This window comes from Oncorhynchus gorbuscha, linkage group LG13, assembly GCF_021184085.1.
Source record: "Oncorhynchus gorbuscha isolate QuinsamMale2020 ecotype Even-year linkage group LG13, OgorEven_v1.0, whole genome shotgun sequence".
Classification (NCBI taxonomy): Eukaryota; Metazoa; Chordata; class Actinopteri; order Salmoniformes; family Salmonidae; genus Oncorhynchus; species Oncorhynchus gorbuscha.
Genome location: NC_060185.1, coordinates 15,861,080 through 15,881,079, shown reverse-complemented (window position 1 = coordinate 15,881,079; position 20,000 = coordinate 15,861,080). Strand labels below are relative to the sequence as shown.

The following is a 20,000-nucleotide window of genomic DNA, read 5'->3' as shown; positions in this document are numbered from 1 at the left end:
TTTATCTTTTGTCATTATACAAAATGTCATTATGTTAAAATGTATGTGCATACTACTGTAAATCGCTCTTGATTAGAGCATCTGATGAATGACTAACATGTAAATGTAAAAATGATATGTTTCCCTTGACGACTAAATAAACCCTTTGCTCAACAAAATAATGTCATCGATCAATAGAATGAATGCATCAATCTAGTTGGCATCTGTGAAGTTTTCTGTGTCATCCTTCCCGGAGCGAAGACGTTTAGGAACCGTGGAGGAAATACAATAAAGCAACAACGAACGGGAAAGATTTTCTGTCCAAAAGACATCAGGTTGACCGGTTGTAAGACCGGTTGTAAAGGGACAATAAAGCTGTGAAGACATCAGGTTGACGGTTGTAAGGGACCAGGGTGTTTCTGATCAAAAGACATCAGGTTGACCGGTTGTAAAGGGACAATAAAGCTGTGAAGACACAGGTTGACCCAGGGTGTTTCTGATCAAAAGACATCAGGGACAATAAAGTTGACCAGGGTGTTTCTGATTGTGAAAGGGACAATAAAGCTGTGAAAGACCCAGGGTGTTTCTGATCAAAAGACATCAGGTTGACCGGTTGTAAAGGGACAATAAAGCTGTGAAGAGACCCAGGGTGTTTCTGATCAGATTTCAGTTCGGCTTCGATGCATATTTTATGTGGTTGAAATACTATCAGCTTTTATGAATGACGAAGACAACACCTCTACAGATCGTATCTAACTGAGCATTGAATTCCCTCAAGATGCAGAACGAAATAAATCATATTTCTCCACTCCTGTTCCCAAATCCAAATTGTTCCTACACTTGGTGTATCGTTTTACTGTAAGAAAATGCTTAATTCTGCAGGAGTTATTATTAATGCTATAGCCATATTCGCATATATATATATATATATATATATATATATATATATATATATATATATATATATATATATATATATATTATATATATGAGTCAGTTATGATGATATGAGTCAGTTATGATGAAAGCCCCGGAGGGTTTTTTCTAGGTGAGAAGTTATTTCAACAAGTCCAAGCAATAACAGGCAACACTGATTACTCGAGTGGTTCACAGGTTTCACAAGTGTCACTATAGTACTTGAATTGAGGAAGTGTGTCAATAGGATATTGTAGAAGATTCCTAAATTCCCCCCAGATTCCTAAATTCCCCCCAGATTCCTAAATTCCCCCCAGCATTCAGATGTGAGCTAAACAGTGAACTTGAAATAGATATGTGTTTTTATTCTATGGGTGAGAAAGAGAATTTGTTCCAAACGTTTAGCTCAGTTCTCGCTGTTATTTTTGTGTTTGTGATCTATTAACAGCAAGGGTTGCATTAAATAGGTGCAATAGTTTTTACAGATGCATTTGGTGATGTTCAATTAATTTGCACAAAACATATAAACAAAAATTCACTGTGGAAGTTCATATATAAGCTAGTTATTGTTTCATTGCTGAAACAGCGAGCAACACCTATAAAACGCAGATATTTCTCACAAAACAAAGGGATGTCGATTCACACGAGACTAGTATTATCAGAGGACTTTGGTAGGCTATATGGCTATCGATTGGTTGTGTAGGCTATATGGCTATCAATCGGTTGTGTAGGCTATATGGCTATCGATTGGTTGTGTAGGCTATATGGCTATCGATTGGTTGTTAGGCTATATGGCTATCGATCGGTTGCTAGGCTATATGGCTATCGATTGGTTGTGTAGGCTATATGGCTATCGATTGGTTGTGTAGGCTATATGGCTATCGATTGGTTGTGTAGGCTATATGGCTATCGATCGGTTGTGTAGGATTGGCTATCGATTTGTGTAGGCTATATGGCTATCGATCGGTTGTAGGCTATATGGCTATATGGCTATCGATTGGTTGTGTAGGCTATTTGGCTATCGATTGGTTGTGTAGGCTATATGGCTATCGATTGGTTGTAGGCTATTTGGCTATCGATTGGTTGTGAGGCTATATGGCTATGATTGGTTGTGTAGGCTATTTGGCTATCGATTTGGCTATCAATTGGTTTGTGTAGGCTATCTAGGCTATATGGCTATCGATTGGTTGTGTGTGCTATCGATTGGTTGTGTAGACTATTTGGCTATAGGCTAGGCTTTGGCTATCGATTGGTTGTGTAGGCTATTTGGCTATTGATTGGTTGTGTAGGCTATCGATTGGTTGTGTAGGCTATTTGGCTATTGATTGGTTGTGTAGGCTTTTTGGCTATCGATTGGTTGTGTAGGCTATTTGGCTATCGATTGGTTGTGTAGGCTATATGGCTATCAATTGGTTGTGGAGGCTATTTGGCTGCAGATGTGGCCAGGGCAAAAAATAGCCTAAGACATCGCTACAGAGAGACAGGACGGACAGCTGATCGTCCTCGCAGTGGCATACCACGTGTAACAACACCTGCACAGGATCGGTCCATCCGAACATTACACCTGTGGGACAGATACAGGATGGCAACAACAACTGCCCGAGTTACACCAGGAACGCACAATCCCTCCATCAGTGCTCAGACTGTCCGCAATAGGCTGAGAGAGGCTGGTCTGAGGGCTTGAAGGCCAGTTGTAAGGCAGGTCCTCACCAGACATCACTGGCAACAACGTCGCCTATGGGCACAAACCCACCGTCGCTGGACCAGACAGGACTTGCAAAAAGTGCTCTTCACTGACGAGTCACGGTTTTGTCTCACCAGGGGCGATGGTCGGATTCGCGTTTATCGTCGAAGGAATGAGCGTTACACCGAGGCCTATACTCTGGAGCAGGATCGATTTGTTGGTGGAGGATCCGTCATGGTCTGGGGCGGTGTGTCACAGCGTCATCAGACTGAGCTTGTTGTCATTGCAGGCAATCTCAACGCTGTGCGTTACAGGGAAGACATCCTTCTACCTCATGTGGTATCCTTCCTGCAGGCTCATCCTGACATGACCCTCCAGCATGACAATGCCACCAGCCATACTGCTTGTTCTGTGCGTGATTTCCTGCAAGTCAGTGTTCTGCCATGGCCAGCGAAGATCCCGGATCTCAATCCCATTGAGCACGTCTGGGACCTGTTGGATTGATGGGTGAGGGCTAGGGCCATTCCCCCCAGAAATACCTGGGAACATGCAGGTGCCTTGGTGGAAGAGTGGGGTAACATCTCACAGCAAGAACTGGCAAGTCTGGGGCAGTCTATGAGGAGGAGATGCACTGCAGTACTTAATGCAGCTGGTGGCCACACCAGATACTGACTGTTACTTTTGGATTTTGACCCCCCTTTGTTCAGGGACACATTATTCCATTTATGTTTGTCACATGTCTGTGGAACTTGTACAGTTTATGTCTCAGTTGCTGAATCTTGTTATGTTCAAACAAATATGTTAAGTTTGCTGAAAATGAACACCGTTGACAGTGAGAGGACGTTTCTTTTTTTGCCTAATTTTTATAAATGGCACAACATTTTAAAATGTGTGGATTTTTAAAGGTATTGTTTCTCTTTATTCAACCCGTCCACCACCCACCCGCCCTTTTAGCCACACAATATTGAATAACCCTAAATCCATCCACCCCGCGGATATAACTGAGGGGACTGTGTCAACCCGCGCATCACTAGTGTGTGTGTGTGTTTATACGTGAGTGTGTCGCTGGTCTCTCAGGTCTGGCTGTATTCTACAGTGCATGTGTCTCCAGTGTTTGTGTGCTACTGGAGATGCGGCTCTGTTGGAATAACAGCCAGGACCACAGCATCACCAACCAGCCCACTCTGCTCAATGTACCTGTTTATCTGTGTGTTTATGTGTTTAAAGAAAGAAAGAGACTGTACTCTGTTCCCTTAAATGCACCGTTAAGTGTCACAACATATTAATCTGACAATCTTCTTCCCTGTGGAATGACATTATTATGGTAATGAGAGTGTTATGGTAATGAGGGTGTTATGTAATGTGGGTGTTATGGTAATGGCGGTGTTATGTAATGGGGGTGCTATGTAATGGGGGTGTTATGGTAATGGTGAGGTTATGGTAATGGGGGTGTTATGGTGATGGGGGCATTATGGTAATGGGGTGTTATGGTAATGATGGTGTTATGGTAATGAGGGTGTTATGGTAATGGGGGTGTTATGTAATGGGGGTGTTATGGTAATGGGGGTGTTATGGTAATAGGGGTGTTATGTAATGTGGATGTTATGGTAATGGGGGTGTTATGTAATGGGGGTGTTATGTAATGGGGGTGTTATGGTAATGGAGAGGTTATGGTAATGGGGGTGTTATGGTAATGAGGGTGTTATGGTAATGAGGGTGTTATGGTAATGAGGGTGTTATGGTAATGAGGGTGTTATGGTAATGGGGGTGTTATGTAATGGGGGTGTTATGGTAATGACTATGTTCTGGGTGAGGGAGCTTTACGGTGGGGAACGTACAAGGTTCATTAAGATCTCCAGACATAGAGAGCAACAAACACACACACAGACACACATTCAGTCGAATACACACACACAGTTGCAGACACACAGTCACATAGTCACACACACACACAGTCTCACACACACACACACACACACACACACACACACACACACACACACACACACACACACACACACACACACACACACACACACACACACACACACACACACACACACACACACACACACACAGTCTCACACACACACAGTCACACACACACACACACACACACACACACACACACACACACACACACACACACACACACACACACACACACACACACACACACACAGTCTCACACACACACAGTCTCACACACACACACACACACACACACACACACACACACACACACACACACACACACACACACACACACTCACACACACACACACACAGGCTGGCTGGCTGGCACAGATCCAGGTTCATTACAGAGGGTTTCTTACAGGTTGATTGAGTGATCATATTTCATCATATCTAATCCTATTTAATCATATGTAATAAGCTGCTCAGAGCCTCGTGCCTGGGGGAGACATGCTGTACTGTAGCTATGGAACTGACCCTCCCTCCCTCCCTCCCTCCCTGACCCTCCCTCCCTCCCTCCCTCCCTCCCTCCCTCCCTCCCTCCCTCCCTCCCTCCCTGCGTATAGTCCCAACATGCCCTTCAATACATAACCTGTTCCTGTGTTTGTCTCCCTGAGTTACAGCAGCCTACAGTTAGTGTAAATATGTGCATGCATGTGTCAATCTGCTATAGTACCATCTCCTATAGTACCATCTGCTATAGTACTGCCCATGCACGGATGCACACACACTAGTACTGAGCGATTAACCAACATTTCATATTTTCAGTTATTATACAACTAATTAACCTACTTCTGTTCAAATACTTTTTTCTGACAGCCCAGTGCAGTATTTCTTTAGAGAGAAATTAAATAATTCACAACTATGTTGGACGCAGGGCTGGAGGAAGTTGTAGTTTTCATTAAGCAAATATTCAACCTAGTTCAGTGCAGAAACATGGTAATTAACTACAATGACCATAAGCCATTGCAGCTGTTTTTCGGACAGAGACTGGTCAGAGAGGAAAATGTGAAGCGAGAGGTTTCATTCTCGCCAATATCCGTCCAAAATAAGCCAATTGTGTTTCTGTGGGTTTATTTTGGTGCTGAACTTGTCTCCTGCCTTCCCGCCTTTGGCCCGACTCCCATTGTTAGGGTGGAGACATGAGCGTCTCGTCACTATATACAGATCTCTGTACGTATACACTTTTACGCCTGCTACGTTATGTTAGATATACACAGACAACATAGACTGCTTGAGAGAGGAATGTACACAACACAACGACAAGAGGGACAGAGACAGTTCTTGAAACAAGTATTTTGTCAAACAGCTCTGCAGGCAGAGAAATTCGAAACCAAAAAAACGGTGATTATTTTTTAATAATCTAAACGAACAGACCTCAAAAAGCAGTAATCGCTCAGCACTAACACACACACGCACGCATGCACACACACAATCTTTAATGTTAAACGCTCAGAGTTTGGGGTAATCTGAAATGGCAGCATTTGATCTCTGACTCCTGGTTCACTGTGGGACATCTAAAATCGAGCTTATAAGTAGTATAATTTATGGATATATTCAGCATCTTCTCTTTCTCCCCGACACACACACTGCTGTTAGGGGAAGTGATGAGCTCTACAGCAGAGTCTCGCGACCTCAATTGCTGGTTGAAACCGCCACCCCCCCAAAAAAATTAAGAATTTGTAGATAATTGTCCCTCTTTATGGGACGCATCCACAAACAGGACCAAGCCTGGCCTGTTGAGGAGTGATGGACTCTATCCTAGCTGGAGGGGAGCTCTCACCTTATCTACCAATATAGGCAGGGCTCTACCTCCTCTAGCTCCACAATGAGATAGGGTGCAGGCCAGACAGCAGGCTGTTAGCCAGTCTGACAGTTTAGTGGAGTCTACCACTAACATTTTCAGTGTAGACAGCTCAGCTATCCCCATTGAGACCGTGTCTGTGCCTAGATCTAGGTTGAGCAAAACTAAACATGGCAGTGTTTGCTTTAGCAATCTCACTGGAATAAAGACCTCCATTCCTGACATTATTGAAAGAGATTGTGATATCTCACATCTCAAAATAGGGCTACTTAATGTTAGATCCCTCACTTCCAAGGCAGTTATAGTCAATGAACTAATCACTGATCATAGTCTTGATGTGATTGGCCTGACTGAATCATGGCTTAAGCCTGATGAGGCCTCACCTCCTGGTTACACTAGAGACCATATCCCCCGTGCATCCCGCAAAGGCAGAGGTGTTGCAGACATTCATTGTTAAACCATGACTGCATTTTCATCTTTTGAGCTTCTAGTCATAAAATCTATGCAGCCTACTCAATCACTTTTTATAGCTACTGTTTACAGGCCTTCTGGGTCGTATACAGCGTTCCTCACTGAGTTCCCTGAATTCCTATCGTACCTTGTAGTCATGGCAGTTAATATTCCAATTTTTGGTGACTTTAATATTCACATGGAAAAGTCCACAGACCCACCAGCATTCCCCAAGAGAGGATGGCTTCCACTTCAGCAGTAATAAATTCATGAACTTCTACGATGAAAAGATCATGATCATTAGAAACAAAATGACGGACTCCTTTGAATCTGTGTATTCCTCCCAAGCTCAGTTGTCCTGATACTGCACAACACTGCCAGGACCTGTGGATCAATGGGGACACTAAAGGTTTTTGATCTATATCTCTTGACACATTCATGGAAATAGTCATGGCCTCTAAACCTTCAAGCTGCATACTGGACCATATTCCATCTAAACTGCTGAAAGAGCTGCTTGCTGTGCTTGGCCCTCCTATGTTGAACATAATGAATGGCTCTCTATCCACCAGATGTGTACCAAACTCACTAAATGTGGCCTCTCTTGAAAAAGTGGAACCCTGACCCAGAAAATGTAAAAAACAATTGACATATATCGAATCTCCCATTCCGCTGAAACATTTTAGAAAACGAACTTGCGCAGGAACTCACTGCCTTCCTGAAGGCAAACAATGTATACGAAACGCTTCAGTCTGGTTTCAGACCCTTTCAAAGCACTGGGACTCGTGGAGGTGGTAAATTACCTTTCGTTGGTGTCAGACCAAGTTTCTGCATCTGTCCTCGTGCTCCTAGACCTTAGTCCTGCTTTTGACACCATCGATCAGCACATTATTTGGAGAGATTGGAAACCCAAATTGGTCTACATGGACAAGTTCTGTCCTGGTTTAGATTTTATTTGTTGGAAAGATGTCAGTTCGTCTCTGTGGATGGTTTGTCCTCTGACAAATCAACTGTAAATGTCAGTGTTCCTCAAGGTTCCGTTTTAGGACCACTATTGTTTTAACTATATATTTTACCTCTTGGTGATGTGATTCGGTAACATAATGTTAACTTACACTGCTTTGCGGACGATACACAGCTGTACATTTCGATGAAACATGGTGAATCCCCAACATTTCCTACCCTGGAAGCCTGTGTTTCAGACATAAGGAAGTGGATGGTGGCAAATTATTTACCTTTTGAACTCCCAAGAAACAAAGAGATCTTCTGTTAGATAAATTAGTCTTGATGGTTGTACAGTTGTCTCAAATCAAACCTCTGCGTTACTTTGGACCCTGATCTCTCTTTTGATCTCTCTCTGGACCCTGCTGTACGTACCTTCATGTATGCTATGGTCACAAGACTCAGGCCTGCTTATTGTCCCTATTATTTCTAAGCAAACGGCTACAGGCAGGGCTATATAGAGCTCCTTTTGTATTGAATGGTCTGCCTATCCATGTGAGAAACGTAGATTCTGTCTCAACCTTTAAGTCTTTATGTACTGCCTGGTTGGCCCTGTCCGGGGGTATTGTTGGACTGGGCCACAGTGTCTCCCGACCCCTCCTGTCTCAGCCTCCAGTATCTATGCTGCACTAGTTTATGTGTTGGTGGGCTAGGGTCAGTCTGTTCTATCTGGTGTCCTGTGTGAATTTAAGTATGCTCCCTCTAATTCTCTCTCCCTCCCCTCCCTGAGGACCTGAGCCCTAGGATCAGTACAATACAATAGAGTCAGTACAATAGAGACATAAATTATATCATATATAATGTTCTATTAATGCTATGGTCAGTACACTCAGTGGCAATGGAACCCTGATCTGTTCACCGGACGTGCTACCTGTCTCAGACCTGCTGTTTTCAACTCTCTAGAGACAGCAGGAGCGGTAGAGATACTCTGAATGATCGGCTATGAAAAGCCAACTGACATTTACTCCTGAGGTTCTGACCTGTTGCATCCTCTACAACCACTGTGATTATTATTATTTGACCCTGCTGGTCATCCATAAACATTTGAACATCTTGGCCATGTTCTGTTATAATCTGCACCCGGCACAGCCAGAAGAGGACTGGCCACCCCTCATAGCCTGGTTCCTCTCTAGGTTTCTTCCTAGGTTCTGGCCTTTCTCGGGAGTTTTTCCTAGCCACCGTGCTTCTAGACCTGCATTGCTTGCTGTTTGGGGTTTTAAGCTGGGTTTCTGTACAGCACTTTGATATATCAGATGATGTAAGAAGGGCTTTATAAATACATTTGATTGATTGATTGATTGATCATGCCTCAGGACTACATGGCCTGATGACTCCTTGCTGTCCCCAGTCCACCTGGTTGTGCTGCTGCTCCAGTTTCAACTGTTCTGCCTGCCGCTATGGACCTGTTCACTGGATGTGCTACCTTGTCCCAGATCTGCTGTTTTCTACTCTCTCTTTCTATCACACCTGCTGTCTCTAACTCTGAATATTCGGCTATGAAAAGCCAACTGACATTTACTCCTGAGGTACTGACCTGTTGCATCCTCTACAACCACTGTGATTATTATTATTTGACCCTGCTGGTCATCTATGAACGTTTGAACATCTTGGCCATGTTCTGTTTTAATCTCCACCCAGCACAGCCAGAAGAGGACTGGTATTATGTATACTCCCTCTCCGGCTTCATCAGGCTGCTGATTGTCCCGCACACCTGTCACCATCGTCTCGCGCACCTGCGCCTCATGACACTCACCTTGACTCCATCACCTCCTTGATTATCTTCCCTATATCTGTCACTCCCCTTGGTTCTTTCCTCAGGTGATATTGACTCTGTCTCATGACACTCAGCTTGACTCCACCACCTCCTTGATTATCTTCCCTATATCTGTCACCTCCCCTTGGTTCTTTCCTCAGGTGATATTGACTCTGTTTTCACGTCGGTGCGTTTTGTGTTCATTTTATTTGTTAGAACACTCACTCCCTGAACTTGCTTCCCGACTGTCAGCGCACTCGTCACAACTGGCCACCCATCAGAGCCTGGTTCCTCTCTAGGTTTCTTCCTAGGTTCTGGCCTTTCTAGGGAGTTATTCCAAGCCACCGTGCTTCTACACCTGCATTGCTTGCTGTTTGGGGGTTTAGGCTGGGTTTCTGTATAAGCACTTTGTGACACTGTGACGTGTTGATGTAAAAAGAGCTTGATAAATACATTTTATTGATTGACATGCATTTCACTGTTAGTCTACCCCTGTTGTTTACAAAGAATGTAACAAATAAAATGTGATTTGATGTGTGCTGATGTGCACTCTTCACATGTCTACAATAAGGAAGCAAGTGGAATTAGTGTGTTATCATTTGGTTGGAGTAGTGATTTATAGAGCAGGTGTTCTGACCCTCAGGACCAGCTGACTCTTCTTTCCCTCTCTCCCTTCTCATCTCTTCTCTTTTTCTCCCCTCCTTCTTTACCCTACCTTATTTAACCATCTCTACCTCCCTCTCGAATCCCTCTCTGTCTTTCTCCTCCCTCCTTCGTTCCCTCCTTCCCGTTCGCCCTCTCCCCTTACCCGTCCCTTTGTCTCTCTCTGTGCAGACCCTGTTGCCCTCTCCCTCTCCCCTTACCCGTCCCTTTGTCTCTCTCTGTGCAGACCCTGTTGCCCTCTCCCTCTCCCCTTACCCGTCCCTTTGTCTCTCTCTGTGCAGACCCTGTTGCCCTCTCCCTCTCCCCTTACCCGTCCCTTTGTCTCTCTCTGTGCAGACCCTGTTGCCCTCTCCCTCTCCCCTCTCTCTGTGCAGACCCTGTTGCCCTCTCCCTCTCCCCTCTCTCTGTGCAGACCCTGTTGCCCTCTCCCTCTCCCCCTCTCTCTGTGCAGACCCTGTTGCCCTCTCCCTCTCCCCTCTCTCTGTGCAGACCCTGTTGCCCTCTCCCTCTCCCCTCTCTCTGTGCAGACCCTGTTGCCCTCTCCCTCTCCCCTCTCTCTGTGCAGACCCTGTTGCCCTCTCCCTCTCCCCTCTCTCTGTGCAGACCCTGTTGCCCTCTCATCGAGGTATATTAATCACACTGAGTGCTCTGACATTTGAAGGGCGCCAGTGATCAGAATAATTAAACACCCCCCCCTCTCTTTATCTGTTTGTCTTTCTCTATCTCTCTTTTCCTCCCCCGTTCTCTCTCTTTTTACAGAATAATAATGTGTTGCTACTGTCTAATCTGGCTGTAGTGTATGACCCCTAGTACTTTAGAACTACATTTATCTTTCACCTCAACACTGCACCAGAGTTACAGTCATTTATCTTTCACCTCAACACTGCACCAGAGTTACAGTCATTTATCTTTCACCTCTACACTGCACCAGAGTTACAGTCATTTATCTTTCACCTCAACACTGCACCAGAGTTACAGTCATTTATCTTTCACCTCTACACTGCACCAGAGTTACAGTCATTTATCTTTCACCTCTACACTGCACCAGAGTTACAGTCATTTATCTTTCACCTCAACACTGCACCAGAGTTACAGTCATTTATCTTTCACCTCTACACTGCACCAGAGTTACAGTCATTTATCTTTCACCTCTACACTGCACCAGAGTTACAGTCATTTATCTTTCACCTCAACACTGCACCAGAGTTACAGTCATTTATCTTTCACCTCTACACTGCACCAGAGTTACAGTCATTTATCTTTCACCTCTACACTGCACCAGAGTTACAGTCATTTATCTTTCACCTCAACACTGCACCAGAGTTACAGTCATTTATCATCTACACTGCACCAGAGTTACAGTCATTTATCTTTCACCTCTACACTGCACCAGAGTTACAGTCATTTATCTTTCACCTCTACACTGCACCAGAGTTACAGTCATTTATCTTTCACCTCTACACTGCACCAGAGTTACAGTCATTTATCTTTCACCTCTACACTGCACCAGAGTTACAGCACCAGAGTTACAGTCATTTATCTTTCACCTCAACACTGCACCAGAGTTACAGTCATTTATCTTTCACCTCAACACTGCACCAGAGTTACAGTCGTTTATCTTTCACCTCTACACTGCACCAGAGTTAGTCATGTTCAACATGAAGCCATCCACAATATCATGTTGTCATAGCGATTATTAGAGTTTGTTATGAATGCTTTCACATCTACACTGAGTATACAACACATTAGAAACACCTTCCTAATATTGAGCTGCACCCCCCCAAACCCTTTTGCCATCAGAACAGCCTCAATTGATCAGGACAGGAACTCTACAAGGTGTTGAAAGCGTTCCACAGGGATGCTGGCCCATGTTGACTCTACAAGGTGTTGAAAGCGTTCCACAGGGATGCTGGCCCATGTTGACTCTACAAGGTGTTGAAAGCGTTCCACAGGGATGCTGGCCCATGTTGACTCTACAAGGTGTTGAAAGCGTTCCACAGGGATGCTGGCCCATGTTGACTCTACAAGGTGTTGAAAGCGTTCCACAGGGATGCTGGCCCATGTTGACTCTACAAGGTGTTGAAAGCTTTCCACAGGGATGCTGGCCGGTGTTAACTCTACAAGGTGTTAAAAGCGTTCCACAGGGATGCTGGTCCATGTTGACTCTACAAGGTGTTGAAAGCGTTCCACAGGGATGCTGGCCCATGTTGACTCCAATGCTTCCCAGTTGTGTCAGTTAGGCTGGATGTTCTTTGAGAAGTGGGGCCATTCTTGATAGATGCAGGAAACTGTAGAGCATGAAAAACCCAGCAGCGTTGCAGTTCTCAACACAAACCGGTGCACCCGGGACCTAATTCCATACCCCGTTCAAAGGCCCCTACTACCATACCCCGTTCAAAGGCCCCTAGTACCATACCCCGTTCAAAGGCCCCTACTACCATACCCCGTTCAAAGGCCCCTACTACGATACCCCGTTCAAAGGCCCCTACTACCATACCCCGTTCAAAGGCCCCTAGTACCATACCCCGTTCAAAGGCCCCTAGTACCATACCCCGTTCAAAGGCCCCTACTACCATACCCCGTTCAAAGGCCCCTACTACCATATCCCGTTCAAAGGCCCCTACTACCATACCCCGTTCAAAGGCCCCTACTACCATACCCCGTTCAAAGGCCCCTAATTCCATACCCCGTTCAAAGGCACTTACTACCATACCCCGTTCAAAGGCCCCTACCACCATACCCCGTTCAAAGGCCCCTACTACCATACCCCGTTCAAAGGCCCCTAATTCCATACCCCGTTCAAAGGCACTTACATGTCTTGTCTTCCCCGTCTGAATGTCACATACACAATCCATGTCTCAATTGTCCTCGGTCTTAAAAATCCTTCTTTAACCTGTCTCCTCCCCTTCATCTACACTGATTGTAGTGGATTTAACAAGTGACATCAATGGATCATAGGTTTCACCTGGATTCACCTGGTCAGTCTGTCATGGAAAGAGCAGGTTTTCTTAATGTTTCCTCATCCCTGTCCCTAAATCCCCAGCCCTTCTCCCTAAATCCCCAGCCCCTCTCCCTAAATCCCCAGCCCTTCTCCCTAAATCCCCAGCCCCTCTCCCTAAATCCCCAGCCCTTCTCCCTAAATCCCCAGCCCTTCTCCCTAAATCCCCAGCCCCTCTCCCTAAATCCCAGCCCCTCTCCCTAAATCCCCAGCCCTTCTCCCTAAATCCCCAGCCCTTCTCCCTAAATCCCCAGCCCTTCTCCCTAAATCCCCAGCCCTTCTCCCTAAATCCCCAGCCCCTCTCCCTAAATCCCCAGCCCTTCTCCCTAAATCCCCAGCCCTTCTCCCTAAATCCCCAGCCCTTCTCCCTAAATCCCCAGCCCCTCTCCCTAAAACCCCAGCCCCTCTCCCTAAAACCCCAGCCCCTCTCCCTAAATCCCCAGCCCTTCTCCCTAAATCCCCAGCCCTTCTCCCTAAATCCCCAGCCCTTCTCCCTAAATCCCCAGCCCCTCTCCCTAAAACCCCAGCCCCTCTCCCTAAAACCCCAGCCCCTCTCCCTAAATCCCCAGCCCTTCTCCCTAAAACCCCAGCCCTTCTCCCTAAATCCCCAGCCCTTCTCCCTAAAACCCCAGCCCTTCTCCCTAAAACCCCAGCCCCTCTCCCTAAAACCCCAGCCCCTCTCCCTAAATCCCCAGCCCTTCTCCCTAAAACCCCAGCCCTTCTCCCTAAATCCCCAGCCCTTCTCCCTAAAACCCCAGCCCTTCTCCCTAAAACCCCAGCCCCTCTCCCTAAAACCCCAGCCCCTCTCCCTAAATCCCCAGCCCTTCTCCCTAAAACCCCAGCCCTTCTCCCTAAATCCCCAGCCCTTCTCCCTAAAACCCCAGCCCTTCTCCCTAAATCCCCAGCCCTTCTATGTGCGTGCGTGCGTGTGTGTTTCAGTGTGTTAGCTGTCCACTCTGCTCTATTTTAGTAAATTGGTTTGCAGATCGATAGAAGGTGATTGATTTCCCCTGGTTATTCTTCAGTCAATCACACACCCACTGACTTAGCTGTTTGTGAATGTATGTGCGTGTGTCTCCAAGGGATGTGCCACTCAAAGTCAGTCCCACACACACACACACACACACACACACACACACACACACACACACACACACACACACACACACACACACACACACACACACACACACACACACACACACACACACACACACACACACACACTGGTTCATCATTTTTGCCTCTACATATGGCTGTCACACTATCTGTCTTTACATGACACTCTGTCTTCTCTTCCTGCTAATTAAACAGTATGGGGTCTCTGTTCCCTCATATAAACAGTATGGGGTCTCTATTCCCTCATATAAACACTATGGTGTCTCTGTTCCCTCATATAAACAGTATGGTGTCTCTGTTCCCTCATATAAACAGTATGGTGTCTCTGTTCCCTCATATAAACAGTATGGTGTCTCTGTTCCCTCATATAAACAGTATGGTGTCTGTGTTCCCTCATATAAACAGTATGGTGTCTCTGTTCCCTCATATAAACAGTATGGTGTCTCTGTTCCCTCATATAAACAGTATGGTGTCTCTGTTCCCTCATATAAACTGTGTGGTGTCTCTGTTCCCTCATATAAACAGTATGGTGCCTCTGTTCGCTCATATAAACAGTATGGTGTCTCTGTTCCCTCATATAAACTGTATGGTGTCTCTGTTCCCTCATATAAATTGTGTGGTGTCTCTGTTCCCTCATATAAACAGTATGGTGTGGTGTCATAAATAATTATGCTGTTTCTGTGTGTAACTCATGTTGTTTCTGTTTCCTCCCAGGATGCTTTACTGCGGCTGGCAGGAGTTGTTGACGTGCGCTCACTCCGAGATGCTCTCAGAGAGACTGTACAGGGGCTACTGCCCAGCGTGGTACGTACACACAGGGCTGCTGGGTAGTGTTATTTTTTGGGAGGGGTCAAGCAGCCATTCCTCAGAACTGCACCACTGGATTGTCAGGTGTGTATGTTCAGTATGAGTGACAGGGGCAAAGCTTGTGTCAGAGGGGCGTGGCTTTCTGCAGGGGCCTTTCTGACCAATTAATGAAACGGAATGAATAGCTGACATGGCCAATCACAAGCACACATTTATCATCGTCTCTAGGGATGTTAATGGTTAACCATTAGTTGGTTAGCCGCCGAAAATACATTTTCCAAGTCATGCTTATCGATCTGTAGGTCGTGGAGTTAAATTGTGTATTTTGGGTAGTTTGTCATGTAGACCTGTTTTAGGTTATGTATCACATCGCGTACAGAGCCTAGTTTGATCGGAATATCCAACAACCTCTCACAGTCTCACATCAGCATTTCATCCATATTTCTCAAGACTTCCTCATGCCATTGAGCCCAGCATTTCATCCATATTTCTCAAGACTTCCTCATGCCATTGAGCCCAGCATTTCATCCATATTTCTCAAGACTTCCTCATGCCATTGAGCCCAGCATTTCATCCATATTTCTCAAGACTTCCTCATGCCATTGAGCCCAGCATTTCATCCATATTTCTCAAGACTTCCTCATGCCATTGAGCCCAGCATTTCATCCATATTTCTCAAGACTTCCTCATGCCATTGAGCCCAGCATTTCATCCATATTTCTCAAGACTTCCTCATGCCATTGAGCCCAGCATTTCATCCATATTTCTCAAGACTTCCTCATGCCATTGAGCCCAGCATTTCATCCATATTTCTCAAGACTTCCTCATGCCATTGAGCCCAGCATTTCATCCATATTTCTCAAGACTTCCTCATGCCATTGAGCCCAGCATTTCATCCATATTTCTCAAGATTTCATCCAGCATTTCATCCATATTTCTCAAGACAGCATTTCATCCATATTTCTCAAGACTTCCTCATGCCATTGAGCCCAGCATTTCATCCATATTTCTCAAGACTTCCTCATGCCATTGAGCCCAGCATTTCATCCATATTTCTCAAGACTTCCTCATGCCATTGAGCCCAGCATTTCATCCATATTTCTCAAGACTTCCTCATGCCATTGAGCCCAGCATTTCATCCATATTTTCAAGACTTCCTCATGCCATTGAGCCCAGCATTTCATCCATATTTCTCAAGACTTCCTCATGCCATTGAGCCCAGCATTTCATCCATATTTCTCAAGACTTCCTCATGCCATTGAGCCCAGCATTTCATCCATATTTCTCAAGACTTTCATGCCATTGAGCCCAGCATTTCATCCATATTTCTCAAGACTTCCTCATGCCATTGAGCCCAGCATTTCATCCATATTTCTCAAGACTTCCTCCATTTCATCCATATCAAGACCATTGATGCCATTGAGCCCAGCATTTCATCCATATTTCTCAAGACTTCCTCATGCCATTGAGCCCAGCATTTCATCCATATTTCTCAAGACTTCCTCATGCCATTGAGCCCAGCATTTCATCCATATTTCTCAAGACTTCCTCATGCCATTGAGCCCAGCATTTCATCCATATTTCTCAAGACTTCCTCATGCCATTGAGCCCAGCATTTCATCCATATTTCTCAAGACTTCCTCATGCCATTGAGCCCAGCATTTCATCCATATTTCTCAAGACTTCCTCATGCCATTGAGCCCAGCATTTCATCCATATTTCTCAAGACTTCCTCATGCCATTGAGCCCAGCCAGCATTTCATCCATATTTCTCAAGACTTCCTCATGCCATTGAGCCCAGCATTTCATCCATATTTCTCAAGACTTCCTCATGCCATTGAGCCCAGCATTTCATCCATATTTTCAAGACTTCCTCATGCCATTGAGCCCAGCATTTCATCCATATTTCTCAAGACTTCCTCATGCCATTGAGCCCAGCATTTCATCCATATTTCTCAAGACTTCCTCATGCCATTGAGCCCAGCATTTCATCCATATTTCTCAAGACTTCCTCATGCCATTGAGCCCAGCATTTCATCCATATTTCTCAAGACTTCCTCATGCCATTGAGCCCAGCATTTCATCCATATTTCTCAAGACTTCCTCATGCCATTGAGCCCAGCATTTCATCCATATTTCTCAAGACTTCCTCATGCCATTGAGCCCAGCATTTCATCCATATTTCTCAAGACTTCCTCATGCCATTGAGCCCAGCATTTCATCCATTTTTCATGCCATTTCTCAAGACTTCCTCATGCCATTGAGCCCAGCATTTCATCCATATTTCTCAAGACTTCCTCATGCCATTGAGCCCAGCATTTCATCCATATTTCTCAAGACTTCCTCATGCCATTGAGCCCAGCATTTCATCCATATTTCTCAAGACTTCCTCATGCCATTGAGCCCAGCATTTCATCCATATTTCTCAAGACTTCCTCATGCCATTGAGCCCAGCATTTCATCCATATTTCTCAAGACTTCCTCATGCCATTGAGCCCAGCATTTCATCCATATTTCTCAAGACTTCCTCATGCCATTGAGCCCAGCATTTCATCCATATTTCTCAAGACTTCCTCATGCCATTGAGCCCAGCATTTCATCCATATTTCTCAAGACTTCCTCATGCCATTGAGCCCAGCATTTCATCCATATTTCTCAAGACTTCCTCATGCCATTGAGCCCAGCATTTCATCCATATTTCTCAAGATTTCATCCATATTTCTCAAGACTTCCTCATGCCATTGAGCCCAGCATTTCATCCATATTTCATCATGCCATTATTTCATCCATATTTCTCAAGACTTCCTCATGCCATTGAGCCCAGCATTTCATCCATTTCATCCATGAGCCCAGCATTTCTCAAGACTTCCTCATGCCATTGAGCCCAGCATTTCATCCATATTTCTCAAGACTTCATTTCTCCATGCCATTGAGCCCAGCATTTCATCCATATTTCTCAAGACTTCCTCATGCCATTGAGCCCAGCATTTCATCCATCAAGACTTTCATGCCAAGACTTCTCAAGACTTCCTCATGCCATTGAGCCCAGCATTTCATCCATATTTCTCAAGACTTCCTCATGCCATTGAGCCCAGCATTTCATCCATATTTCTCAAGACTTCCTCATGCCATTGAGCCCAGCATTTCATCCATATTTCTCAAGACTTCCTCATGCCATTGAGCCCAGCATTTCATCCATATTTCTCAAGACTTCCTCATGCCATTGAGCCCAGCATTTCATCCATATTTCTCAAGACTTCCTCATGCCATTGAGCCCAGCATTTCATCCATATTTCTCAAGACTTCCTCATGCCATTGAGCCCAGCATTTCATCCATATTTCTCAAGACTTCCTCATGCCATTGAGCCCAGCATTTCATCCATATTTCTCAAGACTTCCTCATGCCATTGAGCCCAGCATTTCATCCATATTTCTCAAGACTTCCTCATGCCATTGAGCCCAGCATTTCATCCATATTTCTCAAGACTTCCTCATGCCATTGAGCCCAGCATTTCATCCATATTTCTCAAGACTTCCTCATGCCATTGAGCCCAGCATTTTCCATATCAAGACTTCCTCATGCCATTGAGCCCAGCATTTCATCCATATTTCTCAAGACTTCCTCATGCCATTGAGCCCAGCATTTCATCCATATTTCTCAAGACTTCCTCATGCCATTGAGCCCAGCATTTCTCTCCTGTTCTGTTGGTTATCATATCAACTTTATTTGACTTTATTTGACTAGGCCAAATCCCTAGTCATATTAGCCAACCCATTCTAGTTGTTGCATCTTTACATTCCAATTAGATTGTCACCTCTGTCACATGAAACAGCGAGCATCATTTGCGCTTTAGAACAAACTTTTGCCGCTAATTGGAGTTTAGGTCATTTTTCCCCCCATGTTGTTTTCCATTGGCTGCTTCATTACAGTGCTTCATTACAGTGCTTCATTACAGTGCTTCATTACAGTGTTTCATTACTGTGCTTCATTACAGCCTCGTTGCATGTTCAGTAATGGCCTTTAGCCTCTTGGCCATGAACTAGAAACATTCAAAAGGCTTGGCACAATTTTGGATTATTTTAGAATCATTTTCTGGACAAAATATTTTAATGTTGTTTTGGTACTGAATTAATTAGGCTGTTAGTAAGATACCAAGAGTAGTTTTAAACTAACAAACTTACTAAATGAATAAATGACGAATCATTTTGAAGAACCTGGTCCCTCCCAGCAGCAGACAGACAACTGTACTGCCACCAGTATCAGTCCAGGGGGCAATGAAGGGAGTATAGCGACCAGACAACTGTACTGCCACCAGTATCAGTCCAGGGGGCACTGAAGGGAGTATAGTGACCAGACAGCTGTACTGCCCCCAGTATCAGTCCAGGGGGCACTGAAGGGAGTATAGCGACAGACAGCTGTACTGCCCCCAGTATCAGTCCAGGGGGCACTGAAGGGAGTATAGCGACCAGACAGCTGTACTGTCCCCAGTATCAGTCCAGGGGGCACTGAAGGGGGTATAGCGACAGACAGCTGTACTGCCACCAGTATCAGTCCAGGGGGTGCTGAAGGGAGTATAGCGACCAGACAGCTCTACTGTCCCCAGTATCAGTCCAGGGGGTGCTGAAGGGAGTATAGCGACAGACAGCTGTACTGCCCCCAGTATCAGTCCAGGGGGCACTGAAGGGGGTATAGCGACAGACAGCTGTACTGCCACCAGTATCAGTCCAGGGGGTGCTGAAGGGAGTATAGCGACAGACAGCTGTACTGCCCCCAGTATCAGTCCAGGGGGTGCTGAAGGGAGTATAGCGACAGACAGCTGTACTGCCCCCAGTATCAGTCCAGGGGGCACTGAAG

At 45.3% G+C, this 20,000-nt stretch overlaps 1 protein-coding gene across 1 annotated transcript in view; it reads left to right on the top strand.

The window, feature by feature from the left end:
• The window catches only part of LOC123992543 (cGMP-dependent 3',5'-cyclic phosphodiesterase-like), a 333,233-nt gene that overhangs the window by 258,031 nt on the left and 55,202 nt on the right, over positions 1 to 20,000 (top strand). Inside the window, exon 3 of the mRNA XM_046293752.1 lies at positions 15,053 to 15,142. Within this exon, the coding sequence (XP_046149708.1) occupies positions 15,053 to 15,142 (90 nt within the window). The remainder of the gene's footprint in view (positions 1 to 15,052; positions 15,143 to 20,000) is intronic.